Source organism: Miscanthus floridulus, chromosome 1 (genome assembly GCF_019320115.1).
Source record: "Miscanthus floridulus cultivar M001 chromosome 1, ASM1932011v1, whole genome shotgun sequence".
Classification (NCBI taxonomy): Eukaryota; Viridiplantae; Streptophyta; class Magnoliopsida; order Poales; family Poaceae; genus Miscanthus; species Miscanthus floridulus.
This window is the reverse complement of record NC_089580.1, coordinates 136,310,928-136,338,352: the sequence shown is the minus strand read 5'-3', so window position 1 is coordinate 136,338,352 and position 27,425 is coordinate 136,310,928. Positions and strand designations below refer to the sequence as shown.

The 27,425-nt window shown below is 47.7% G+C and overlaps 1 protein-coding gene, 1 long non-coding RNA gene and 1 pseudogene across 2 annotated transcripts; all 3 read right to left on the bottom strand.

The window, feature by feature from the left end:
* Positions 1-844: 844 nt before the first annotated feature.
* On the bottom strand, positions 845-3,104 carry LOC136494621 (monooxygenase 2-like; annotated as a pseudogene).
* A 7,011-nt stretch (positions 3,105-10,115) lies between these two features.
* On the bottom strand, positions 10,116-11,461 carry LOC136494632 (LOB domain-containing protein 40-like). The gene has a single exon (XM_066490806.1). It carries the CDS (start codon positions 11,353-11,355, stop codon positions 10,384-10,386), a length of 972 nt encoding a protein of 323 aa, XP_066346903.1. The 5' UTR covers positions 11,356-11,461; the 3' UTR covers positions 10,116-10,383.
* Positions 11,462-25,985: 14,524 nt separating this feature from the next.
* On the bottom strand, positions 25,986-26,587 carry LOC136494617 (uncharacterized). Its single transcript, XR_010768638.1, has 3 exons — positions 26,450-26,587; positions 26,237-26,309; positions 25,986-26,122 (listed from the first exon to the last, which is right to left on the bottom strand). It is a non-coding gene; the product is annotated as an uncharacterized lncRNA (long non-coding RNA).
* Positions 26,588-27,425: the final 838 nt, after the last annotated feature.

The window sequence follows — 27,425 nt, the reverse complement described above, 5'->3', positions numbered from 1 at the left end:
AACAGAAAAGGGGAAGGGAAAAAACGGCCTTTCCGCGTCCGGCGACGAGATCCCCTCGAGAACGCACCCCAGAGCGAGAGGGGGTGCCCAAAGATCCCGTCCCACCATTCCAGCGAAGGAGCATTGCGGATCCTGCGCCTAGGCTCACCGTTGTTGCGCCGCCGCTGCAGATCTCGCACGGATGCGCCCCTGGTCGAGCGGCCATGGGAGTACTGGAGAAGGGAGTTCGTGCCGCCACGACGAGGTCGCCACGCCGTCGAGCCGCCATGGGGAGTACAGGAGGAGGAGGAGGAGCCGCCATGGGGACCGCCGGGGCAGGAGGAGTCGAGCATGGGGAGGACAGGAGATACGACCACAGGGAGGAGTCTACAGGAACTGATTTGGGAATTAGGAGTTAGGGTTTTGGTCATTATATACTCTCATCCGATGGCTAAGAAATCCCCTGAGTCATCCAATGGCCAGGAATTATCGGGCCGCGTCGTGCTGGCCCAATTTCCGTGCCGTGCCTGGGCCGGCACTACGGGCCGGTGTGGCGGCCCAGGCACGGGCACGACGTCGGGTCGGGCCAGGCACGGGCACGAGGCCTGCCGTGCCGCACCGGGCCAGGGCTGTGCTTTTTCGTACCGGGCCCGTGTCGGCCCAGCGGGCCTGGCCCGTTTGGACAACTATACATGGCGCCATGCATGATGCACGCATGCATATGTTCTTTGTCGGCTAACGATAAAGACCAAGGGTTCTTCACACTTGGCACGGGCGGCAAAGGGCAAACTGCTCGGCTAACGATAAAGACCAAGGGTTCTTCACACTTGACACGGCAAAGGGCAAACTGCTTGTGATTCTTCACCGTTTTTATTTTATTTCATGGAGGCAGGCAGAATCATAGCGTGCCACAGTCGTAGTCCGCCATGGCGACTAGCGTCTTGGCCAGCAGTCCAGCCAGGAACCTGTCCCTGACGAACCTGACCACGGCGTTGTTGCTCTGCTGGATGAAGCCGACGGCGTAGGCGGCAGTGATCAGCTGGATGCTGCGCCACCGCCTCGCCTCCGCGTACTTCTCCAGCGCCGCCTTGACGACCCGCCCCTCCTGATCCTGGTCGTGGCTGCCGAAGCGGGCGACGGCGAAGGCCTCGCCCAGGCACCGGGCCAGGACGACGCCGTCCTCGAGCGCGGCGCACCCGCCCTGCCCGAGCTCCGGCGTCATCGGGTGCAGCGCGTCGCCCGCCACGCACACGCCGCCCCGGCTGATGCTGCCGCGGACCAGGGCCAGCGGGGACCGGAACCGCAGCGGCGACGACGCCACGTCGTTCATCTCGCTCCGCTCGATCACCTCCAGCGCCTCCGCCGGGATCTTGGGGCCCCGCAGCTTGGCCACCACGTGGCTCCGCATCTTGGCCACGCTCTCCTCGGCGTCCCCGTCTGCCGGGGAAGGGCACCAGGTGTAGCCCCAGTAGACGGAGGTGTCGGAGCAGGGCAGCACGACGGAGCGGAAGCCGTGGCCGATGAACTGCAGGATCTCGGGGCCGAAGCCGTGGCCCGCCGGGTACTCGGCGAGGCCCCTGGTGGCCCAGCGGCCCGAGAGGACCGGCTTCGGCAGGCCCAGCCATTTCGCCACCACCGAGTTCACGCCGTCGCACCCTATCACGACCTTGGCCTTTATGATGGAACCATCTGCCAAGTGCAGGGTCTTCACGCTGCCGTCTTCCTCCATGGCCGCAACCTTGGACGAGTACCTGATGGTGCCCTCGGGCAGCTCGTTCGCGAGCGTCTGCAGCAGGAAGTCCCGCTTCACGCACCGGATTTCCTGTGGCCCGCTGGTGTGATGCGAATGTCACAGTAAAATTGTACAGAAATTGGTCAGTTATCTGCTCGTAGTAGTTGTAAGATTATGCACACACAGAAGTACAGAACCGAGTGAAGCATACTCAGATTGAAAGTTTTAACTACCTTTTGCCCTGAATCTTTAAGCTTACTTCTGTAGCAGCTTCACCAGTAGCTGCAGAGAAGGCAATCATCCTGTCATCGTCAAAAAGAAAAAAAAAAAGTAAGACAAGTGAAGTGGGCAGGTGGTCTTGCCATTTATAGTTTCAGGAATGGGCTAGTTAATGAGCTGCCAAGAAAATGGGGCTCGACTTGTACTCGTAGTAATGTTATGTAGCCCGGCTCAATAAAGCCCAAGGTTATGTCCGGCTCAATAAAGCCCAAGGTTGTGTAGCCCAGGAGAGCCCACAAAGGAACAGCACAGGTTCGTTGCCATTTTGCCACATCCACCGACGACCAAAGGTATTTAGCGGATGACCTTTAAAACAGCTATAGCGGAGGCTAAATGGTGCAATAGCAGACTTTAGCCGTTAAGTTCTATGTAAACGTAAATAGCTTCAAACAGCTATAGCCGAAAATTTAAAACCTCGCTGACAAGTGACGACGACCTACGGCTGCTACTGGACCTAGAGTAGAGTACCACTACCAATACTACTAGGAACTAGGAAGGCTGAAAATCAATAAAAAAAAAAGAACTAGGAAGGCTAGAAGCGGCAACGAAGGAAGATATGAATATGAATATGATTGTTTGCTCACCGCTCGTGGAGCAGATGGTGCTCCCGGATTTGTCCCCAACGCCGAGGGCGTCGAGGGCGCGGAAGGCGTTGGTCCACGTCGTGAACGCGAACCCCGACGCGCGCAGCGCCGGCGACGATTCCAGCACCAGGCACCTCACCCCCTTCCTGCACGACACGAGAGACGAGACCACCAGCCCGTCCGTCAGCTCGGCATATACATGCATGCTTCTAGACTGGCCATTGGACAGCAACGGCCGCTTACAAGACCGGTCGGTCAGATTGTTGAATTGTGCAGGGAATCGGAGTAGCTAGCGTGCTTGCCTGTGTAACCCGAGCGCCGTGGCGAGGCCGGCGAGGCCCGCGCCGGCGATGACGATGTCCTCCACGGCCTCCTCCATTGGTTGCGAGCGCTGCGACGTGGTTTCTGCTTGGTAATTGCGCTGCGACGTGGTTTCTGCTTGGTAATTCGGAGTAGGACGAAGGAAGAACTGAACAAGGCAACAGGAGGACCGCGAAAAAGTTCAGAGGACTCACACACAGGTTAATTAGGTTCTGAATTCTGGTGGAGCTGCGGGAGCTTTCTCTGATACCTCATTTTATAGCAAGACGATGTGTGCTATCTAGGGGCCTGTTTGGTTGCCAAATTTTTTGGCGAAATGTTACTGTAGCATTTTCATTGTTATTTGGCAATTAGTGTCCAATCATAGTCTAATTAGGCTTAAAAGATTCGTCTCGTGGGTTTCGTCTAAACTGTGTAATTAGTTTTATTTTTTATTTATATTTAATGCTTCATGCATATGTCTAAAGATTCGATGTGACGAGGAATCTTGACAAATTTGGCAAAATGAGATGGAACTAAAACTGGCTCTAGATGAGGGTGGCGAAATCTGCCGGTATGGGCACGCCGCACGCGCAACTTCGCCGATGCATCAACGGTTCAACGCTTCGGATCGGTTTCTTGGGAGGGTGTATGTATGACCAAAATCTGCAAGGAAAAGTTGGAATTTGGTTCGGCGAAGGCGAGAGCTTCCGTTACGTCAAACTGCACGTGCCGAAAGAAGCATACGAGGCCGTCGGCCGTAATGACTTGCTTTAATCTAGGCTTTAACCACCACAAGGCCGCTGCTTGTGTGACTTGTGTCCACTACTCTGCCGATTAATGTCCACGACAAGACAGCTTCTGGCTTTCACCGTGCACCACAAGACATATTTGAGTCACCATCGCTCGTTTGCTAGTTCGGAGATGCTTCTCTGGTTTTCTTTAGCGCGCCAAACTTTTTTAATTTTAACTAGGTTTGTAGGAAATACGTGAAACATTTATATCTCTAAATAAGTTTATTATGAAGGTATATTCAACTATCTATATATAATTGGTCAAAGTTAAAAAAAATTAACTTCTCATGAAAAATGAGAACTCTTTTATTTTGAGACCTACAGAGCAGCTTGCAGAAGAGACGGTAAAGCTGGCAAAAAGCATAGTAGATTACGAGAGAGAGAGAGAGAGAGAGCCAAGGTCCTGCAACAGGCTACAGAGCACCAGCAGGCCGTGAACATTGATGGCTCTATCTTGTGTAGTCTACTCTCTCTAAAAAAAAGTTACGTTTTTGACATTCAGACACCATGTAGCAACTCCTCAAGTTTCGCTCCGTGCAGTGGGCGGCTCCACTTTCAGGGTTAAGCAATATATATTCTTCGTTCTTATAATTAGTCAACTGTTTATGGCTTGTTATCAGCTATCTTTTCTCAGTATTACTGCATAATTTTTTTTTTATCTATTTCTTCTTTTTATTCATTACTTTTTATTCAGTTGTTTGCATGTCATGCTTTACGGAACATCTTTTTCATTACAAGTTTGTGTAATCCAGCTCTTCTGGGTTGCTATCTCGATCACCGAGTGTAGTAGAATTTCACTTTGGTTGATGTGCACGGCCATTCAGAAAAAAGAAAGCCTAAAGGTCGTTTTGCATAAAGTACATAAACTGTTCCCCGTGTAAGTAGCTGCCTTAGAGCGAGTACAACAATTGGCTTATAGCCAAGCTAATCAATATTTTTTTGCTGATGTGAAAGAAAAAAGGTAGAAGAGAGAAGAGAGCTTGACTCTCATACAAGCAACAAGTTGGACACGGAAGCATAGGCAATAGTGGGTCCTAATAGAGATGTGTGTGAGAAGGAATAGGAAAGAGAATAAAAAACATTTAATAATAAAGAAATTTTGTAGACAAATATAAGACTAACCATTGTATAGCTTGTCTCTTATAACTTAACTTATAGCGAAGCACTTGGCACTATTATTAAGCTTGCTCTTAGTGTTTACTACTACCTCCGTCCTAAAAAGAATGCAACTATGGGTTACGTGCCATGAAAAGTGGTTCACGTTTGACCAAGTTTTTAGTGAATAATTAATTTATTTATTTATTATGAAAATATATTTCGTAATTAATCTGATGGTATTTATTTAGTATCATAAACATAGATAATTTTTTATCTATAATTGGTTAAACTTAATGTACTAAAATATGACACCGTACTAGAATTATATTCTTTTGGGGACGGAGGTAGCACACGCCCTTCAAGACCTGCACTGTAGCATGCTAGAGATCTAGCTCTAGATGTACCTGCCTTAGTATATTACCACCTCAGAAGTTACAAAATAGTTGGACAATTGATTGAATTGATAGCACATCAAAACCAAACATTAATCACATATTTTCTGCTAAAATCTGTATAAATGTCAGATTATTAGTACTTGGTGTCTTCCTAGACTGGGTTAGTATATAGATTGAAATACATTTGATTCACCAGTCACCACGGGTTTATACTTTGGTTTATATATTCCCAGGCAGAATCCCGCAAGGAAGTGTTTATACCCAAGATGGAAACACCAATTTGATATAGCATTTATTAGTGATGATGGCTTCCTATCTTGGATTAGCAGATTGTAATACATTTGGTTCATCCTGGGTTCATAATTTGGTTATGCTCAGGCAGAATCTCAAAAAAAAAAAGTTCACCAAATTATTTTAATCTTAATCTTCAGTGTTTGCAATAAGAATAAATGTTGCTCCTTTAAAGTATTGCAGATCTCCAGGTATGAATATGAGTGTACAGACTACTGGAGTTAGGAATTTTTTATAGCTTTACATAATCTTTGCCTTGACTAGGACCTATTAGAGTTAGGAAATTAGAAGTATGTAATTGATAAATAATCTGGGTAGACAATCTTGGTGTCTGTTCAGTTAAATCCCTAAAAGTACATTGTACACTATCTGTTTGTTTCAGAATTTTAAAATCATGTTATCTATATGAAACATGGCAATGTCCAGATTCTGGATATATAGTGGTTGTTATATCCTTTTCATGATAAATTTGCAGAGCACATGTTGGTATTTATTAGATAATTAACATATCAAGATTCCAGATATATGTTGGTCTCTAGGAAGAGTTATGTGCCATGCATTGTCCTGCAGCCTTATATGGTGGTTTATTTGTTTTGTAGGAATACGACTCCACTACTTTGCATTTCTGAAACGGTATGCCGTACAATTATTCGCATTTGTCTATCTTTGAAACATATGGTTCCCATTTGATGGATGCATTTTCTATTTCAACATGATATATCTAATGGAGCCACAAACAATTTAGTGTTGGGTGGGTACATACAGTTTTTTCTCTCAGAATGGCACATACTTCCTCCGTTTACAAAAGAATGTAATTTTCGCTTTTCGAGAAGTCAAACGGTTTGAATTTTAACTAAATTTATATTAAAAAGTACTAGCATTCTTAATACAAAATAAGTATCATTGAATTCGTTATAGGATATATTTTCATAATAAATTTATTTAGAGACATAAACGTTAATACTAATTTGAACTAGTTTGATAAGCATGAATCTTATAGTTGCATTCCTTCCCGGACGGAGGGAGTATTAAAACTCAGTTGCTATACTCCTCTCCCGCATTCAGATCTTGCCATGTACATGGATGGAATTGGACGAGAAGGTAACACAGAGACCCTGAGAAAGTTGCCTGTCTCAAGCAACAATCTCTAACGTCTGATTTTGATTGCTTACAGTCAGATAGAGTTTTTTTTAGAGGAAGTATTACATAGAAAAGGGTTTGATATAAAATGGATTCAATGGATGAATAAAGCTGTTAGAGGGAGAGGGTGTGCATTGATCTGAATGGTGAAAGAGGGGATTACTTTAGAAGCTTCAAAGGTCTCAGATAAGGTGATCCCTTGTCTCCACTGTTGTTTAACCTTGTAGCTGATGCCCTTTCTGCTATGTTATCAAGAGCTTGTTCTGCTGGGATGATTAAGGGGCTTGTACCACACTTATTTAAAGGAGGGTTAACACACTTACAGTATGCTATGCTGACGATACTGTTCTACTCCTACAATTTGATTTGCAAACTTTGCGAAATGTTAGAGTGATTCTTTCTTGCTACTAGGCTATGTCAGGAATGAAGATCAATTTTGAGAAAAGTGAGATTTTCTCAGTGGGACTATCTACTGTGGAGAAGAATGTTGCAGCAGAGATGTTGGGATGCAAAATTGGTGTTCTTCCGATGAAATACCTAGGAATCAGAGGCGGACCCAGGATTTCAAAGTTGGGTATGCCCATAGGAAGATTTTTGCAATTGACAATTTGACATTTGACAGAACATAGTAAAGACAAAAGGGCAAAGCGGGATTTGATTACCTCTGATTCTCTGAAAGGAACAAATCAAATCGGCGATGGCGAGGACGAGCTCGAGCTGCCGGAGTTGGTTAGGATGGATGGAGCCATGGAGGCCGTCAGCCTCGGCCGAGGCGGCGAGCGGGCGAGGCCAGCCGCCGGTGACACGCCGAGGCTACCGAGGGCAGGCCGGCAGGGGCAGGGGCGCGGGTCCGGCAGAGCCACGCCGCCGTAACGGCCAGGGTCCGTGGCAGGGGCGCAGTCGCGGCTGCCGCCAGGGCGGGGCGGGGGATGGGGGTGGCACGACGCTGCCAGCGGGCTGCCCTAGGGTTCCGCTCGGCGCTCGGATTCGGCGATTCGCTCGCTCCGTCTCCCATCTTCGTGTCTGGAGGAGTCGAGATGAGGTGAAGCCACGAGGGAAACTTGGGGAGTGGGCCATGGGGAGTGGAAAACGCCAAATGGGCCATTGGGTGTGGGCTGGCCTGTGGGCTGCTTTGCGTTTGGAATCAAATAAGAAGCAGAGAATAACATAGAGTATCAATTTGAGACTTTAACTTTATTATACATGTATATACATCTACAAACTACCCACAACAGTGGGTCCGCCACTGCTAGGAATGCCGGTTAGTTGTCACAAGATATCAAAAGCGCAATTGAGTTATATCTGTGAGAAGACAAAGAAAAGGCTGGGAACTTGGCAATGTGAGTATTTGTCATCAGGGGGAAAATCCACGTTGATTGATTCTTGTCTGTCTAGCATACCTATGTACATGATGTGCGTGTATCAATTATACGAAGGCAATTTTCAGCGGTTGGACTCTATTAGATCTAGATTTTCTAGGAAGGTACAAGCAAGAAAAGGAAGTACCATATGATTAAGTGGGAAGCTCTAAACAAGCCGAAACAGTTTGGAGGCCTTGGATTTATGGACGTTAGAGTTATGAACACTTGTCTACTTGGCAAATGGATTGACAAGCTTGAAAGAAGGGATAACAGTTTATGTTGTAACATATTGAGAAACAAATACCTGGGTCACAAAAGCATTTTTCAAGTCAGAAATAGGAAGGGCTCACAATTCTGGAAATCTTTGTTAGATGTACTCCCTCTGTCCGGTTAAGGATGCAATTCTAGCTCCTTGGCCTTGTCCAACAAAGAATGCAATCTATACTTGTAGGTGCATAGGGTAGCCAGGAAGTGGGTCCAACTTTCACGTACGTCCACAGCTGCATGCCTCTTCTCAGCCACACACACCTCCTCTCCGCCCACCTTCTCACCTGCAATTTTATTGACATCGATGCTCGTGTACCGATAGTGCGCCTGTGAGCGTTTGCCAGCGGAATAAAGTAGGGGCATGCAGGTAATCTTGCTCGGTCACTAATCTGGCCTCGGTAACATAGAATTGCTTTCTTTGACGGATGGAGGGAGTACGAAATTGGTTTCAAATGGGAAGGTGCATTAAGATAAAATCAGGGTTGCAAACAAGGTTCTGGCATGACTGTTGGTTAGGAGACTGTGCATTGAAAGTAACTTTCCCTAATCTTTTCCACATTGCTGTTCGCCAAGATTTAGAGGTGGTAGAGGCATGTGTGGAAGGACAGTGGTCTTTAGAGTTTAGAAGGCAGTTGAATGGAATCCTGTGGGAGGAATGGAAAAATCTTATGATGTTGTTAGATAAAGTTTCTTTGTCAGATGGTAGGGATGGGGTGTTTTGGGCTTTAGAGAGATCTCATAAATATTCGGCGAATTCACTTTATAATCTGATGACTTCTGGAGGGGTTCAAGATGTACAGATGATGCTCATATGGAAATGAAATATTCCTTTGAAGGTTAAAATTTTCTTATTGATGGCCACACACGATAGAATCCATTGTGGTGTCCAATTGAAAAAGAAGTGGTCTGGACCGAAAGCATGTTTCAGCTGCGATAAACTTGAAATGTCGGACCATATACTGTTCTAATGCCCCATTGCAGTATTGCTTGTGGTCCTTCTTTCGTGAATATCTCAGTTGGCCACTGTCGCCAACAAGTTGTTCCTCGCTATTTTTAGAGATCTTGACCAAGTATAGAGGAAAAAGACAGCAGGTAACGTCGTTCCTATGTGCAGGTGCGTTATGGACTATCTGGAAGGCACACAATGATGTGGTGTTTAACAAGAAGACGATGACTTCTTCAGTGGCAATCATCTGCAAGACATTGATGTTGGTGAAATCCTGGCGTCCGCTTTTGAAGCCTAAACTGAAGCCTGTGGTGAACGAAATGATAAATCTAGTTGCTTCTAATGCACTGTGGCAATGTAATTCTGGGCATGTTTGTCTAGTTTACCGTCTACTGTTCATCCAGATGTTGTTTGGTTCAAACTTGATGCTTTGATTTAGAGGTCTGGTTTTAGAACCTTTGTCATGCAGTTAGTAGAGTTCTATGGACGGTTTAGTGCTCAAACTGTAAGCTGGTATCCCCACAGGATCTTGGGCTTTCGTTAAGCTTTCAATAAAGCCGGGTGAAATGCCTTTGATAAAAGAAAAACGGTCGGATAGAGCTATCTGGCAGGCAACTTTCCAAGGGCTCCAACAAAAGCAGGCCCACGGTATTTCAACAGGGCTGTGATCCAATCTGTGCAATCCATTGGATGCCTAATCTGTAATCTCTTTTCGTATGCCTGAATGCATGGTTTGGTTGACCCACTTACAGGGGAATTCCTATGAAGATGTAAAAAGATGTGATGGTTGCTCCCACATATCAATTTCTACTACTATGTCCTGAACTGGAGTATCGTTTATGATTAAAAAAAGTTATTTTATATTATGAGATAGTGCATGGCCCAACTGATTTTTTGTATCTAAATTAAATGAATTAGTGCAGTGTGTGTAGTCACGATCTCAGTGTTTTTGATTGGTGTCACACGGATTAAATTTTGTGACAGCCGGAGCCAAACATAAAAAGTTTGAACAAATTAGAGACATGCACCATCACCATCACATGTAGTAGGTACAGGACGCAAGAAACAACAAAATCCTAGGACGATGCTGTGCAGTCCAGCAGCCTTTACAAAAAAAGAAAAAAAGAAACCTATGTTTTCGCTGTTTGTCTCCTGACACGGCAGGGTCCCAAAACTGTTGTCAGGTCTCTCAGTCTCAGGTGTGAGATGCGGCGAGCTCAGGCCGGCAGCTGCAGGCGCAGGCAGATGAGGCTCGATGCGGCGCTCAACCCGCTGTGGTCGCAGCGCCAAGACGTGGGCTGCTGCCTCTGCCTGACGAGCGGCTCCAGCCCGAGCGTGAGCTCCAGCCCAACCTCCTCTTCCTCCTCGACGTCGTCCTGATCAGCCTGCTGGCTGCTGCTGACCGGCTCGGGCTCGGCTTGGCTCACGTGGGAGTGGGAGTGGGAGTGGGAGTGGGACGCCGCCTCCACGTCGGTGTCCTCCGACCCCTGCTGCGCTTGCAGGTGGTGGTGGTCGTCGTCGTGGCTGCCGGCGGACTCCTCGTCGTGCCCGTGGTCGTGCTCAACGACCATCGGCACCGGCACTGGCTCCTCCTCCGCCTCTTCTCCTGGCCTTTGCCTGGAAGGATCGTTGTTATTGCCGAGCGACACGCGCTTGTTGCTGCTGGGCTCGGAGGAGGTGGAGGACGAAGAGGCGCGCTTGCGGTTGCGTCCGCGGCCGCCGCGCGCGACGCGGAGGAGATCGGCCGCGGCGGCGGCGTCGGGATCCCTGGCGACGTGGCGGATGTCGTACCTGCGGCCGCCGAGCAGCAGCGGCGGTGCCGCGGCGGCCTCGGACGCGGCGTCGACCTGCACGACGGGGTCCCCCTTGAGCACGGCCTCGACGGCGGCCTGGCACGCCTGCCACTGGCCCGACCAGAGCAGGCCGACGGAGCCGTAGACCGGGTTGACGATGCGCCCGCACGCCTCGTAGAGCAGGGAGCGGAACACGGCGGGGCGGAGGTGGTCCTGGCCCGCGGGCGGCGCGGCCAGCAGGTTGAGCAGCCCCGCCCGGCCGTAGAACTTGGCGAGGAAGACGGTGGCGTTGGCCTGCGCCTCGGGGGACTTGATCCACCCCAGGCAGGGCCGGATGGTGCACGCGTCGCTGCAGCCCTTGCGCAGGACGCGGCAGCCGTTGCAGCTCATCCGCATGTCTCTCGTCTTGTTGTGATCGTCGGGCTGATGATGATGAGCTTGGTTGGGACTTGGAGGTGAGGACGTAGGTGATCGAGGTGGTTGGTCGGAGTTGGAATGGTGCCGTGATGGAGCGCGGCGGAGGGGGAGACGGCGGGCTGTTTTATAGGCACAGCGCGGCGCGGAGACTGGAGGGGAGCAGTGGCCAGTGGGCTGGCTCGGGCGCCTGCGGTTTCGGAAAGGTAGGGGAGAAGGCGGATTCGGCGCCGCGGGACGAAGTGGATTTGGATGGATGGACTGCTAGGGAGCTAGCGTCATCGCGGGCCCCGCCGCGTGCTCTCTCTCCAGTTGACAAGAAGCCGCGTCCGAGGTTCACATGGATTCTACTAGGGGGTGGGGTGGGGGTCCCTAATGTAAACTGTAGGCGGCCGGGGGGTTTACTCCGGGGAGATACTTATTCCGGTATACTACCATACTTGTACTGCTACTTATTCTTCTGGTATACATGTGCACCTAGTATAGATTTGGAAAGTTAAAACTTTCAACTTTGACTAGCAAACATAATAAAAATATACTTATATCATATAATAAGCAAATGAATTAATTAATATATCTCCTACAACTAGAAGAACAAACCGTGGATATTTTTTTTCGTGCGACATTTGTTTTGGTTCGTCCATCTGCCTACGCCTGCGATCCCACGACATATCCCGCATGCTGCGTCCTTTGGTGCGAAGAAAACACGGAAAGTCTTGACCCTAATTTGCATGCGCTACAAATACGGAAAGTCTTACCCTGATTTGCATGTGCTACAAACACGGAAAGTCTTGACCCTAATTGCCTCAAACAAGGAAAGCGATCACCCATGTCTCACGCTCGATCATACCGCTCTCGTGCCACAAATATGAAATTCTTGACCCTGATTTGCATGCGCTACAAACACGGAAGACCATCGTCGCTCGTCGCTGCACGATCAAACACGTCTTCTTGGTAGGACTCAAGCGCGTCACTGATCGCTGCACGGAGACGATCGTCGCGCACCCCATTCCTCAAGTCCTTGCACGATCGAGCCGCCCCTACTTCTTCCTTGTCGTGTAGTGGAGAAGCAACAACAATGGATCATCCACCGTCTGCCTACCAGTGGATGCACCTGTGGCTACATCATCGATTGCCGCAAGGTCACCGCAAGATTACCTCCCCGTGCGATCTATCTTCCCCGTGCGATCTCCCCTCCACGACCTGCTCCATCGTCTGGTCTATGCGCCCGCGCCGTCATCCTCCCCGTGTGCCACATACACTGCTACGAGGACGACGTCGCGCCGTCGTCCTCGCCGTTCACCCGCATCGTGCACCTAGAAACACCGCCGCCTACACGACGTCCGCGCCATAGTCCTCGCCGTTCGCCCACGCCATGCACCCGAGCCATCGTCCTCGGCTACCGCGCCGCTACCTCGACGCCACCTGAGTCGTGCACTCGAGCCGTCGTCTTCGCATATGTAGACCGATTGACGTCACTCGTCCTCCATCGCTCGCCGTTCATGATGTTACACAACCATAGTTCATGATGCTGCAGATGTTCTTGTTATATAGTTAATCATCCATTTTTCGATATTGTGTGCCTGCACATTGGATGCCATTGTTTTTTTAGCATAGTTAGCCCTTTGTCTGTACCAATCTCGTTTCAAGTAGCTTGAGCCTTATTTATTTACTGATAGTCTCAATTTATGAGCTTGGTGTACCAATGTTAGATACTTTTCTCTTGTCAACTTTTTTTATGGTCACTGAATTTTTGGATTGCTAATTTTTTTATTATACTGGATGGTATTCAGATATTTGGCATCATGCCTTTGCACCTCTAGATCTCGCTCGCTGAATTGGTGTTCCCGTAACAGCAACACCAAGCCAGGTCATAAAGTTATCTCAGCACTGTAAAATATCTGTGGATTGATCTTTGTTTATTTATGAACAATCTGATGTAGGCAGGCAAGAAAAAGAATGATGATTTCTCACTGAAGTTAAACCTTGAAAGAGAGGGATTTATCACTGAACTTGCCCTGAATTGTTGCAATTTATTGTCATGGCTTACATTTGTAAACTCTAGAGGATGAGTCAATGGTTGGCATTGATACACTGATGCTTGATGCGATATTTTTTGGTGCGACATTTATTTTGGTTCGTCCGTCTGCCCACGTCTACAATCCCATGACATCTTAATTACTGATTGATCGTGTCATTCTCCTTGATTGAATATTGTCTGTCATGTGATAGAGGAATCACGGCAAAATAAGAAGTAAAAAATTATTGTGCTATCCATATACACATTGCATGTTTGCATGCACCAGCATACATGGCAACGAGCAAAAGAAAAGAGAATTAACACAGAAGGAAAGAGAATTAAGACAAAAGGAACATCTGCATTTCTGAGAACCTTGTCAAATCTGCCTACATTTAATTACTTTTCCTCTTTGCATTTGCAAAAGGGATAGCTTTTTTCTCCTTTTATTTGGTTTCACGCTCATGTGTTTCATCGCCCTCGCTTGTTGTTTCGTGTGTGAACCATAGTTGATGTCATCTGTCTTCCATGGCTCAGCCTCCCAATCCTAAGAGAAGGTCCCTACCTTTCTCTGACTGAAGATCCGGCCTGCTAGAGGATCTCCTCGAGTCCATCGGGCAGCGTCTCATGTCAGGCCACGACACGACGTCCTTTCGATCCTCTTGCTCCCCATGGCGCTCCGCCATCCCGTTCGCGACCTTTAGGCCGCTCCTGCTGCTCCTGTTCGACCCCGACTCGGACCGCGTCGGCTTCTACTGTGTCCTAGAGAAGAAGGTCTTGTCCAAGACGCTGCCCGACGTGCGCGGCAAGGTGGCGTGTGGCTCCTCGTGTGGGTGGCTGGCGCTCATGGATGAGGCGGCGTCCGTGACGCTGCTGAATCCATTCGCCGGTGCCCGTACCCCCCGCGTTGAGCTCCCGCCAACAGACGAACACGTCGCGGTGGCGTCCTCATCGGAACGCGTGTCTAGGGTCCACGACTGGTTGGTCCTCCATCCTACCAACGACTACGGAGACGCGGATGTCGTAGGCAGAGCCATCAAGCTAGAAGACATGAGGGACGTGTTCTTCCATGAGATCGTGCTCTTGGAGTCGCCTGACGCCGCCGGCCGCGAGTGCGTGGCCATGGCCATGCTTGGGTGCTCTACGGAGGTCGCGTTCTGCCGGGTTTGAGTCGACAGCGCATGGATGCTACTCGACACCAAACTGAAGTTCTCCGTGGGGTCCATCGTCTACTACCAAGACAAGTTCTTGGCGATCGATTGCACTGGAGAAATCTCCGTCTGCAGCAGCAACGCCGCCGGCGCTACTCCAACCGCGACGCTGCTGCCATCGCTGTCGCCACCTGTGGGGCTCTGCCACCGCAGCTACTTGAAATCAAACGGTGAGCTGCACATTGTGGGTGCCATGGTGAGCACATTCTACGAGACACATAGCTTCACCTACAGCAGCGTGATCTACAAGTGCAACCTCCACGATCGTACGCCGGAGTGGTCCAGGGTGAGGGTCATCGGTGATCAGACACTGTTCGTGTCTAAATATTTCAATGAAAACTTCAGTGGAACAAGTGTATCCAAATATAAGGAGAACAAAATCTACATGTCTAAGCCATTGTATGGGGATCCATACGACTTGGTCCATCGACTAGAGATCGTTGATATTGCTACCGGCGCATCCGAAGTGAAGCCCGTCTAGGAAAAGATGCAGGGTTCCGAGGCTCTAGGTTGGATTCGACCCAATGTCTAGAAGCTCTAGAGTTTGTGAGTCTGCGACGCCGCGCACTCCGTGACTGTGTTAAATTCATAAACTTTGCCTTTTAGATTAAATGTCACTTTAATGTTGGTATTTAATTTAACAGTATTGTTATCTTATCGTGCGATCCGTGTGTTTTTAGTATAAATTGTTAGTTATCTCGTAGCAACGCATGAGCACGCTATCTAGTATATATCCGACATGTTCGCCGGTTGGTTTCTGGGCTGGTTTGGGCTGACAGATGCTGGTTTGTTGTGAGAGAAAAACACTGTTGACGGGTTGAATAAGCCTGGCTGAAAACAACAAGCGAACATGATGATCTATGGTTAAAGTAAGAAAGAGTAGATTAAGAACAAATATAAAATGTCTTGCATGGCGGGCGGCACAAGAATCCAAAAGCGCGGGGGAAGGAGGCGCCCACAGCCGAGCGCGTGGCCTCCACCTCCTGCCCCTGGCGTGGCCCGTGGGCAGCCCCGCCGCGCCCACCAAAAGTATCGGAGAGCCAGACCAGGCGATTGGAGGTCTCCCGGTTTTGTGGAAATTGTACAGCGACGGTCCCTGTTTCCGCTGCCTCTGTGGGCGGGACGGCGGGAGCCAATACCATGGGCGGCTTCTGGATTTGGCCCCTGCATTTCCCACCCGGCCCGTCGTCCAGCTGCCGGAGTCCGGAGAATCAACCATTGAAACGAGCCCCCACGTGGCCACGCGTGTCCTCCATGGTTTTTTTTTTTTTGGCTCTTGAGCTGCCCCCGCCCGCCGTCGAGGGGTTTGCTTCCAGGCCAAAACAATAACTTAGCCAAACACAGTTAGTAGTAACAAAAGTGTCGCTTTTGTCGTATGTTACGTATGTTTAGGAGTTGGCTTCGAGGGGTTTGGAGGATTAAAAACCTTTAGTTCTACTAGGGACGATAGCTTTCTTGTTGATCGCTTTGGTTTTGCATAAATGGTTTGGTGTGTTGAAAAAACATGCTTATTCTCCTTTTTAGGTGGTACATCCTTGCTTGAGTCCTCTAAAATAATTTGAATTGATTTGATATATAAGGGCAATACGGTGAGCCAGTCACTTGAATTATTGTTAAATTTCATGCACTAATTAATTGATATTTTTTTTGCTAGCTGGGCACTTGCTTTTTAAAAAAAGTTGGACCTCAAGTCACACTGTGTAGGATTTACCACGAGCATGTTTATTTACGTAGACCGCGGCCAGGGATAGACCCATGGCGTGCAAATGGGCTTGTTTGTTTGCCTGGACCACGTTGCTTAAAGCACGGTGGAGCCAGGGTCCCAGAAAACGAAAAAGGACTTTAGTTTTATTGGGCTTGGCTCTCTTACGGCGCGAGGTCTCAATCTTGTTACCTCCCAATTCTTCCCTCGCTCACCACCACCACCACCCGCACCTTCACCTCCATCATCTTGACCGCCAGATCCCACCGAGACAGCTCCGCAACTGCCACCCCGTCGTTGGGTGTCCCTTGGGCCTGCCCCGTCGTGGTAGAGGCGAGGGCGAGGGGGCGACATTGACCTCAGAATGGGGCCATTGCTGTTGCGGCGGGAGTTGTGGCCCCAACAGCGGGAAGCTGGGGAGGATGACATTGGCTCAAGGTCCGGGGAGTTTGACGCCGTGCTGGCGCGTGGCGAGGTCCGGGGAGGATGGTGCGGTGCGGTGTGGTGGTGGTTGTGGTTGTTGTCAAGAGAGGTGGGTACCGGCAGCTTCGACTTGCGGTCGTGGTTGTCCAACGAGGCGAGCTAGGGTTTCGCCTCGACAGTGGCGGAGGTGGCAGATAGAAGGAGCGAGACCGAACCAGCCGCACCCGAGCAGTGGAGATGAAGGTTGCCGTGGAGGATGGCGGCGTGAGCAGCCATAGAACGGCTTGTGTGTTCAACCAGTTTGTAAAAATGTCTCAAACAAGAGAAGGGGAAGAACTAGGTCGTAATTATACCAAATGCTAGTTCAAGGTGCCTACATACCGCAGTGCAGACAAACAAACAAAATCACTATCTAACCTGGCTCTGCAAGGGAATATACACAATAAACTACACATTGGACTGGCCTTTACCTGTCTTGGCTGAGCTCATACGAACCTGACAATGCCGTCAAGGCCCCACATATCTCTTCTCGGTGAGAATTACACAATAACGTAAACACCCGCAACATGCACGCACACTCACCCCTATAAGCATATGTACACAAACACCACCCCTATGAGCACCTCCGAAGGACTGGATCGATAAATCTCGAGATTCATGAAGTCACCACGAGCGCTTCGCTGTTGATGGAAACGTCACGTACCACTAAAAACATAACATCGTTAAATCCTTAAATAAATCCAGAAAAATACGAGCATCCATATTAAGTCGAGAACTCTAAGCCTGGTGGATAGATTCTATCACAGGAAACCTGACCAACCAATCAGGGCCTATCCATTGGGGGTGGGGGTGGTGTGTGTGTGGGTAGGGGTGTGGGGTGTGGGGTTGTTTCCTTCGAGGCTTGGACTGTTCGACTCCCTCACGACGAGTCACGCGAACGCGGCCAACGTCTTCGGCGGCCTTCCTGCGCGTGCGGCGTGGCGGCGTGGTCGTCTGCTCGATGACTGACGCAAACGCGCCAACGCTGCAGTGCTGCACGTCGTCCAGGACTACAGGTTCGCAAATCGCAAATACAGTCACACTATTCTCTACCGAGATCTCACACAGCCACACAGGGCCCTGATCATTGATCTCAGGTGATCCGCTCGAACACTCATCCGCAGAGCCGCATAGCTACGCGACGACATATTCCACTTCCAGTAGAGCAGATGGGCTGTAGTTAGTATTTGTTTCTCTGAATTTTAACAGTATCATGTCACCAAGAAAGTAAGATTCTGACGATTGTTGGATGAGATTGATATTGATACCATCACCGATGACTTCGCATCGAGAAATGTTAGAAATTTTTTTAAGGTAATTTAATATGTATACAAATTGTTTATATGATCAGTTTACCCCAGATATCTCTTCACCTTTGGCTAGAAATAAGTAGTGCTAGTAATATTATCATGTTATATAAAAAGGTCTAAAATTTTAATTTCGTTCTAGGTCCAAAAATACTCAGGACCGGTACTGCAACCGATTAGTCGGCTTACAGCCTAAGCTAGTTGTAAACTTACAAACCGCTTCTCCTTTCTCTCCTCTCCTCTTTTTTCTATCTCAGCATTTAGTCGGTTTACATCCTGCTATTATACTCGCTCTCCAACTAGGAGATCTGAGGGAGACAGACGGCGTCGATCGGTCCTCTCTTTCCGCTGCCAACAACGGGCGAGACCTGGGCAGCGCAGCAGTTTGCGTGAGGAGGCAGCCAGCCACTCACATCTGCACACCTCGTGGCCAGCGGCGACCTTTATTCCCAACGGCTCCCATTTCCGTGGTTTCTTCCCTGCAACCTGGAATGGACTTATCCGGTGAAACCCAAACCCAGCCACGATTGGCCACCTGATTTCATCATTTTGTCTATAGTTGGTGGATGACTAGATCGCGGATGACCCGGGTCCAGCCATGGAAATCTTTTGAGCTAGTCGGCCACTTGCCGGGGCCAATTTAATCCATGGGCAGGGTCGGGGTAAGGACACGCGGCGCTTCCATGGTTCGAAAGAATCCAAACAACCCCAAAGCCCATTTGATCTTTCTTATCTTAGTTATAATATTGCCTTAGATTAGATTGATTATATGCTTCCTCAGCTATAAAGAATAACACCCTTACTCCTTCCACCATGTTTAATTTGCTCAATTAATCATGTGGCTAGAACTGAACCTGGTAATGTTTCTCGCTTGCTTGGTGTGCTTGGTTAGGAAGATTATTTAAAACCATTACCTCTGCTAGGGACGACCGCTACTTGTCGATCACTTTGGCTTAGCAAAAGTGATTGTCTTTAAAAAACATATTCTTTTGTGCATGATATCTACTCAAACCAACTGGCTATGTACTTAGCCAGTTAGCCTATCCTGTATAGCGAAATTTTTGCATTTTGGTCCCTTTTGAAAACATTTTTTTATAAAAAGACCTATGGCAAAACATTTGCTGAAAATAGACCATTTTTAGGCGTCTTAGGATATGACACCAAGGTATGAGGGTCGGCGTCGACTGACACGACGCCGAGGTCTTGCCACGTCACAAACGACCCCGGTCGACGGCGACACGATGGCGCATGGGGTCCGACACGTCGGCGTTGTGTCAGCCAACGCCACAGGCCCAACCTCGGCGCGGTGGGACTACACGCCGAGCTATTGGCACCATCCGGCGCGCGGCCCAGGCGGCCCAACAACGCTTTATGGCCCAATAGCTCGGCGTGGGGTCACTTAACGCTGAGCCTCCAGACTCGGCGCGGCCTGACTCAATGCCGAGGTCTGGACTCTTGAAGCCGCGCCGCGGCCCCCTTCTTCTTCCTCCTTCCATTCTGAAAGCGCCAGCTCTCTGTCTCCCAAATCCCCCCACGGTCCCCACGAAACCCTAACCCCCAAATGCGACCCTAGGTGCCCGGATCTCGTCTCCCGAAGCTTCCTCGAGGTAATGGTCCCTCCCCTCCTCCAATCTATCCGCGTAGATATGCTTGCATTGTCTCTAATCATGTGGAATCATGGGTGTATGGTGTTTTGGTATATGTGTATTTGCATTTGCAAAATGTATGGCTTAGGTTGATTGAGTGCATTGTTGTTTAACTGTTTTATGTGCTGAACATGTTAGGTTAGTTTGGTTTCTAGTTATTGTGGTCATTAGGGTTCTTTGTTTATTGTAAATGTCATTAGGGTTAGTTATTTGTTGGTCATTAGGGTTAGTATGTATTTTAGTTATTTGTTGGTCATTAGATTTCAATTTGTTATGACTAGAACGTTTTGCCAAGGTACTCCTCTTTCCCCTCTTTCATTTCATCCATTTAGATTCAGTTGTTTGTGTTTTTTTTTGAACTTGGCATTATAGATTTGGTTCATGTTCATGTCATTCGTGCAATGTATGATGGTTCAAATGATTGAATAACCTAAATATATGGTTGTTGTTGTTGTATATGTTCTGGTTTATAATCATTGAGTTAAATTTTGTGTTTGTTGGGATTCAAATTTGCTTAGGGTTTATAATGAAAAGCTTATTTGAGAGGTATGGCGATTTAGTGTTAGTAGCTTTACATTCGTTGCAAGGCACTTTGGATTAATTTTTTTCTACGTAATGTTAGGATGCCAAGGCGTGGTAAAGCTCGTATTCCAAGGTAATCCTAATGTTTATTCATTATTTGTGCAACAAATAGAAAACCCTAGGTTTAGGTTTCGTTCTCCGTTAATATGACTAAATTCTTTCAATTATAGCTATGGTCGCCAGAGGGCAAATCTCTACGACCTAAAGTCTCTCCCTGAAGGTGTTCCTCGACCCATGTACTTTTGTGGTGATCCTTGCAAGGTAGACATCTCTGAAGATGAGAAAACATATAGACAGAGGTACTGGATGTGTCCCAATTATGCATGGGAACCTACAAAGCAACAGCGCCGTGCATCGATTATGAGGAATTTTTATTGTGTGTTAATTAATTTTCTTGTGATATTAAGTATTACTTATTTATTTGTTTTGTAATAATTTGTTTTTCTTGCAGACCGTTCCACCACTGTGTGACTTTGAGCAGTGGATTGACACTGAGATCAAGGAGTCGGACAAGCAGCATCTAGAAGGCCTGAAGGAGTGGGATGCGGAGGTTAAGGAGAGGTTTGAGCAGAGACGCAGACAGGAGACTATAGAAAAGGAGCATAAGGAAGAGGAGGAAAGGAGGCGTGTTGCTACGTACAGGGCGGAGAGGGAGAAGAAGCTTGAGCGTGTGCGCCGAGCTAAGGCAGCGATGGAGGAGAATCCCGATGCCTAGAGGAAGGGAAAGTGGCCTCGTTGCACTCAGTAGGTATTTGGTTTATTCATGAGCGATGTCGTGTAGCCCTAGAATTTTTTTACTATGTTGTAATGCACTCTGTTTTTATTTCAGATGAACTTATTCCCTGGACTTTTTTTTATTATGTTGTAATGCACTATGCTTTTATTTCAGATGGTCTTATGCTCTGTACTTCGTTAACTATCCTAGACTGTAGTGCTACTGTTTGTATCACTGAAAAAGCTACTTATGCTGTTGCAGTCACTGAAAGGGCTACAAGTACTGTTGCAGTCAACGAAAAGTCTATTTGAAAACTCACTGAAAAGCCTAGATTTGTTTACTGTTGTATCCGTATACACAATGAATTAATATCAGAGTGATGTACTGCATTTAGATGAAGTGACAAAACACAGGTATAGACTTTTTAGATGAAATGACCAGTCATGGTTGTAGGCTTTTCAGATGAAGCATCTAGCCTTTGCAGATTCAATAAATGAGTACGCACACAAGTTTTTTGTCAATTAGCATTCATGGTGAACCTGCCTTCATCTCTATATATAGTGCTCCATATCTTGCTCCACATCCACACAACTTGTTTTCTGGTTTAGTTTTAGCAAATATCGAGCGGAGGTTCCTCGAGTGGAAAGGGTTTCGGCGGAGGGAGAGGAAAGGGGGTGAGGAAGGGACCTCCGATTGTGTGGGAGGGTTCTCTAGGTTCTGATTCTTTTGAAGAACCAATAGAGGAATTTCCTTTGGAGAGGAAGAGTGACTTCACCCGTGAGAGACCTCTTAGATCATACGACAAGCGCATTGAAGATTGGCCAAAATACCGCCACAGTTTGGATTGCGTTGTGCAGATGTACAACGACTGTGACGGTGGAGGCCGTCGTTTCTTCAGATACCCGTGAGGATTTGTATTTCCTTTGAACTCTCTCCTTTTTTAGATTTGCATTTAGTTTGTAGTAGTACTTATTGGTAGATGGGTTTTCAGTATTCAAGCTGTCTAGATAACTGTGGCTTCACTAGATGGGTCGACCCTCCTCCTATCTATCCCCATCAACAGTACATCATATATCTACAGGGATGCATCTTTGACCTAGAGTATGGCCCTAGAAGTGGTAACAGGGACAAGTCGGACGATGACAACAACAATGATGCAGAGAAGGCACTATGCAATAATCCGTACTACCAGTGCCCGTACCATAAGAAGCACAGGCCTCCTTCTCCACCGCCACCGCCACCGCCGCCGTCAACTGGAGGATACTATGGGGAAGGCGCAACTCAATTCAATATGTGGGAGCATTATTAGGACCAACCTTTGTTAGTCAATCCGAATGTGGAATGCTTATATGAGTTGTTCTTTTCAATCTCCTAAGGCATGCTAGGTTTAGTTTGCAACATGCCATTGTTAGTTTTCATGTGAGTGTGTAATCGTAGTACCTTTGCAACATCTGTATCACTTATTTCTTTCAATCCCCTAAGGCATGCCAGGTTTAGTTTGCGACATGCCATTGTTAGTTTTGATGTGAGTGTAATCGTTGTGCATTCACTATTTCATAAATTGCAGTTTACCTATCTCTAAGTTTCATGTACTATGGTTGATTCCTAAACTGAAAAAAAGATTTGACTCTCTCTAAAAATAGGGGATTGAAATCGAACCAACCTTCGGTTTTTCCTGCAGGAACAAACATAAATATAGCATGTCTACTCTTATTAGGATAACTCGTGTTAGTAGAAGAGGAATCGTTGAGAAAGATTTTTCATTTGAATCATGCAAATAGGATTTCAACCTATACCAAAGGTGCATACTCTTATGATTTATAGGCTCGACGTCAAGTCAGACGATGCCGAGGTAGATGACCATGGCGTTGATTCGGCCCACGCCAACCCTAGGGTTTGGCTCGGCCATTTACGTGAAGTGTTGGGCTGAGGCTCGGCGCTGAGTCGGCCCACGCCAACCCTAGGGTTTGGATCACCACGGCCCACGCCAGGTTTGGGCCAAACCTCGGCACTGAGTCGGCCCACGTCAAGATCGGACAGCTAGGCGCCGAGTCGAGCCATGCTGACGTTTGGGCCACGGGCATCGTCGGTCAGCCCACACGCCTACCTCGGCGTTTAATATTTTCACGCCGAGATTAACGGGTCGACGTCAATTTACGGAACACCGAGCTTGGGCACCTCATCGCTTCGAGGCAAAGGATTCCAGTATGCACCAGGGGTCGACGTCAATTGACTAAACACCGAGGTGTCCACCCTCGGCATGTGTTCAATTGACGCCGAGCTCCTGGGTTCACCAAAAAACAATGAACTGAGCATACACATAACACATAATACACAGAATACATGACAGAATACATGAGCATACAGAATTTCACATAACAAATGACCACACTGACATACACATTCATTCAACATCCATACATACATAAGGTCCAACACATTCAACATCCAACATAGTCCAACACATTCAACATCCATACATAGTCCATACATATGCTTCATCAATCATCCAACATAGTCCAAACAAAGTACAAGGTCCATACATAGTGCATTACATAAGGTCCAATGCATACATAGTTCATGCACAAAATATAGCATATGAAGTCTTTGGATCTTTTAGCTCGCTCCTTGTCTAATGCTCCATCATTTTCTCCTTGTCTCTCTTTTTTCCTACAGTAGTCCATTTTCACAACTTTTAGCGGATATTGAGCTAAGTTAGAAACCATTAATGAGACTACCTTCACATAGCTATTTGGTGTTTGCTAAAATCTAAGCCAAGTATCATGATTACCATATCAAAAGATGTACCTTAACATGGACGGCGAGCGTAACGCTTTCCCCTCCCAAACGGATAGGTACCTGGAGTGTACCTGTCCACTGGTCTGAGTGTCCTCTATGGACGTCTAGAACCAGAGGGGCCTTGAGTTCCTTGGGGTGCATCTTCAAGCTAGGACATGCCAATCTCATCATACTCATGCTCATAGTACTCTCCCTGTCCTTCATCATCTTCTCCCTGGTGTTCTCCTTCATCATCATAAGGACCATGTCCTTGACCACCCTCTACACTAGTTGCTGCACCATGTGAAGAAGAAGTCCCGCCAACATGTGCACCATGTGAAGATGAAGTCCGTCCAACATGTGCAGTAGAAGGTCCAGCACCAAGCTGTTGTGGGACTGCCACATCCGGGGCACGTCTACATCCAAGGCGTGCAGCTACCTTTCGGAGGTGATGCATGGCACGCTACATTTTGAAAGCACTATTAATAAGTGGGGTTGGTTGCAAAACTATATAAAGATGTAACATCAACTGAATGATAGGAGACTACCTGAATTTACTGTCGTAACATGGAGGCCTCATCAGGATCGCCCATAGGAATCATCAATGCCCTTTCTTGCTCGGCCACTGTCCTCATTATCTCCGTGCTCTATACAACAAAAACAAGAATTTAAGTCTCCATCACAGTAAAGACCTCAGAGATGGAAATAGTTGTATCACTTATAGCTCTGACTAACGCAGGGGTGATCTCAACTAGCCTGCCTTCTCAGGTAGCTTGGTCATATGGGTTGTTGCCCTCATCCTCGCTCGCAATGTCAGCAATGTCTTGCTCCATCCAAGCGGGCCTCAATTGAAGCCTTGTTCGTTGACCAAGCCAAACAAGGTAATCATCGAATGCCTTATCACGATGGACAGCGTGGATGCCCATGTTGTTCTGCTCCATCAACATCCACTCATCAATGTAGCGCTGGTGCTCCAGCTGCCAGTTGGTGATCTTCTTCTTTTTTGTCTGCTGAACCTGCAAATTTTACACCATAGCGGCAATATGAAGGCCTACTCAATGATCCATTCATGTGAAACGAACAAAATATTGCGTGTTACGTACTTGTAGAGCTGCCAACTGGTGGAGAAATCCTCGGGCGGAGAAGGATGCCGCCTACCAAACTGCCGTGCTACACGGTGAGGGAGATGGTACTCCACTGCATAGAAACAAATAAGGGGGTCCTCATCGTCCAGACGTCCTCGTCTGCCATGCACAAGGAGCTCAAGTTGAGATCTGTGACTTGCCTCTGCCGATATGGGTGCCATTCAACCTGTACATAACGTCATCATCAACTAGTCGACGCTCAATTTATGCACATATCCTCGATTAGGCTAAAAGGGTGGGAAACTTACATGCTGTGGCAAAAGGGTGTCCAGCTCATTGGTGAAGCTGATGTATGTGTGGCGTGACACATGGTAAGTTTCGTGGGCTCGCTCATAGAGGTGTGCCATAGTAGGGGCGACAACTGTGTCTCCTTGAGGAAACCAAGGTTGTGGGGGATCAAGCTGATGCGGTCTCCCAACTGGAAGCCTCTCCCACATCCAAATCTATAAAAAAGAGTGGAAACTTACATGTTAATCACTTTTGTTAAGAAAAAACATTGAATTGTAGTGGAAACTTGTACAACTTTGCTTTATTACCTACAATAGTGTGATGCACCCTGATATTGTAGCATGTGCGCCTCCAGGACGGCGGTAAGCCTCACAAAGCTAATGGTACAGGAAGGCAAGTATAGCCGAGCCCCAACTCCTATTGCCGGCATCCTCCCAGTTCCAAAGGCACAGGATGTACATCTAGGACACCGTGTCTCCAGTGCCGTCAGGGAAGAGGGCCTGACAGTAGTATGTCACGGTCTGGGCATCTACGTTGGGTGGGAACTCTCGAAACTGCTGACGAAGCCACCTCAGGGACACCCCACTGCTGCGCCATTTCTTGCCAGCCTCAACTGCCGCTAGGGGACACCCCAAGAAGTGCTCAACCCGCTGCTGCCATCCTTCAGACTCCGTGTCTCCTATCACTAGGAATCCTCGGATTTTGACTCCAAGGATCATGGCAACGTCCTCGAGAGTGACCGTCATCTCCCCGCATGGTAGGTGAAAGCTATGTGTCTCTAGATGCCACCGATCTATCAACGCCGTCAGCGCCGCTGGGTTGAAAGGTGGCGTGCCTCGACGACAAACACGAGCAACGGTAGCAAGGTTCGCCAGCTTCAGGAGGGGCGTGTACCTCTCGTCGTAGACCATGGTCGTAGAGGCCTCATGTGTCATTGGCCTCAGCACATTCAAAACCTAGAAAAAAAAGACAAGCATGAAAAAGTATTAGTTCATGTCACTTTATAAAGAGCATGGACTATAGAGCAAAAGATGAACAATGCACTGTTTCTTACGAATTATTGAATATACCTCTCCGTTCTCGATCCTCCGAGCCCGGTGGTGCTCATCGAACCTTGGATCAAGAAGGGGGAACCGATCCATCCTACAATATAAGGAATGCCAAAGCATTAGTATAAGTTAAAGCATGTATATGTGGTACGAAGTAACATAACAATAAAAAAAACAAAAGTAAACCAATGCACTATTACACAAAGCAATTCAAGTAGCTAGCTTGGTGGATACCTGTTGTCTAAGTAGTTCAGGACATTTTCTCTTATTGTGGCCCGTCTTATGGCAACCAGAGCAACGACTCTTTTGGGTGTCCTCTACAAAATGTGTCCCAACCTTACTCGTGGTTGATCTACCTTTCGTGGCTCGGTCTATGTCCATCCTAAACTGCTTCCACCGCCTAGGTCCTCTACTCTTCCAGAGTAAATCAAGATCAGGCACATACTTGGGGCCATCATAAGTAGGCCATTGACTCTCATCAAGAAATGGCTCGAACTGAGGATTCCAGGTGCTCATTAGGTTCCTCAAAGAGAACTCTGTAGCCATACGGGGAGGGACCTCAGCGTCAACACGTCTAAGGCGACAGACTATAATCATGTGGGAGCAAGGCCTATGGTATATGGTCGGTTTTTCACACGTACACTTGTTCTCATTGATCACTACTTTATGTTTTCGAGCACCCTGGTCTTCACCACCAATGTTAGTTCCACCACCCTCTAGAATCTCATATCCATGGTTGATCGGATCGAAACATGAACCCTTCTGTCGTTTAGACTTTTTCTTTGAGAAAGCTAGTTCCTGAGATGCTAAAAGTGGCCAAGCTTTGCTTGCTATCCATGGAGACCTTGCATGCTTCTTCCTCGAAATGAACCAAGCATTCAACTTGTAGAAGGTGAATGAGGCAATAGCAGTCACAGGCAGACCACGACAACCTCTTAGAAGGCTATTGAACATCTGCCATGTTACTAGTCATGAAGCCCCATCTCCAACCTCCGGTGTCATATGCAAGTGACCACTTATCCTTTGACGCCATCAACTTGCTCAAGAATTGCTTGCCATCAACATTTGTGGCTAACTTCAGGGCATCTAGCTTGTCTTTGAATAATTGAACCTCTTGCTGCCTACAAACCTCCTCAAATAATTTGAAGTTATCCTTTGTGTGATCATGCCTTATAAGATTCTGAGCAAGGTGTCTGGTGCACCACCGGCG

Bases quoted from the DNA above. Each gene is read 5' to 3' on its own strand.
- LOC136494632 (XM_066490806.1), bottom strand. From the start codon at position 11,355: ATGCGGATGAGCTGCAACGGCTGCCGCGTCCTGCGCAAGGGCTGCAGC.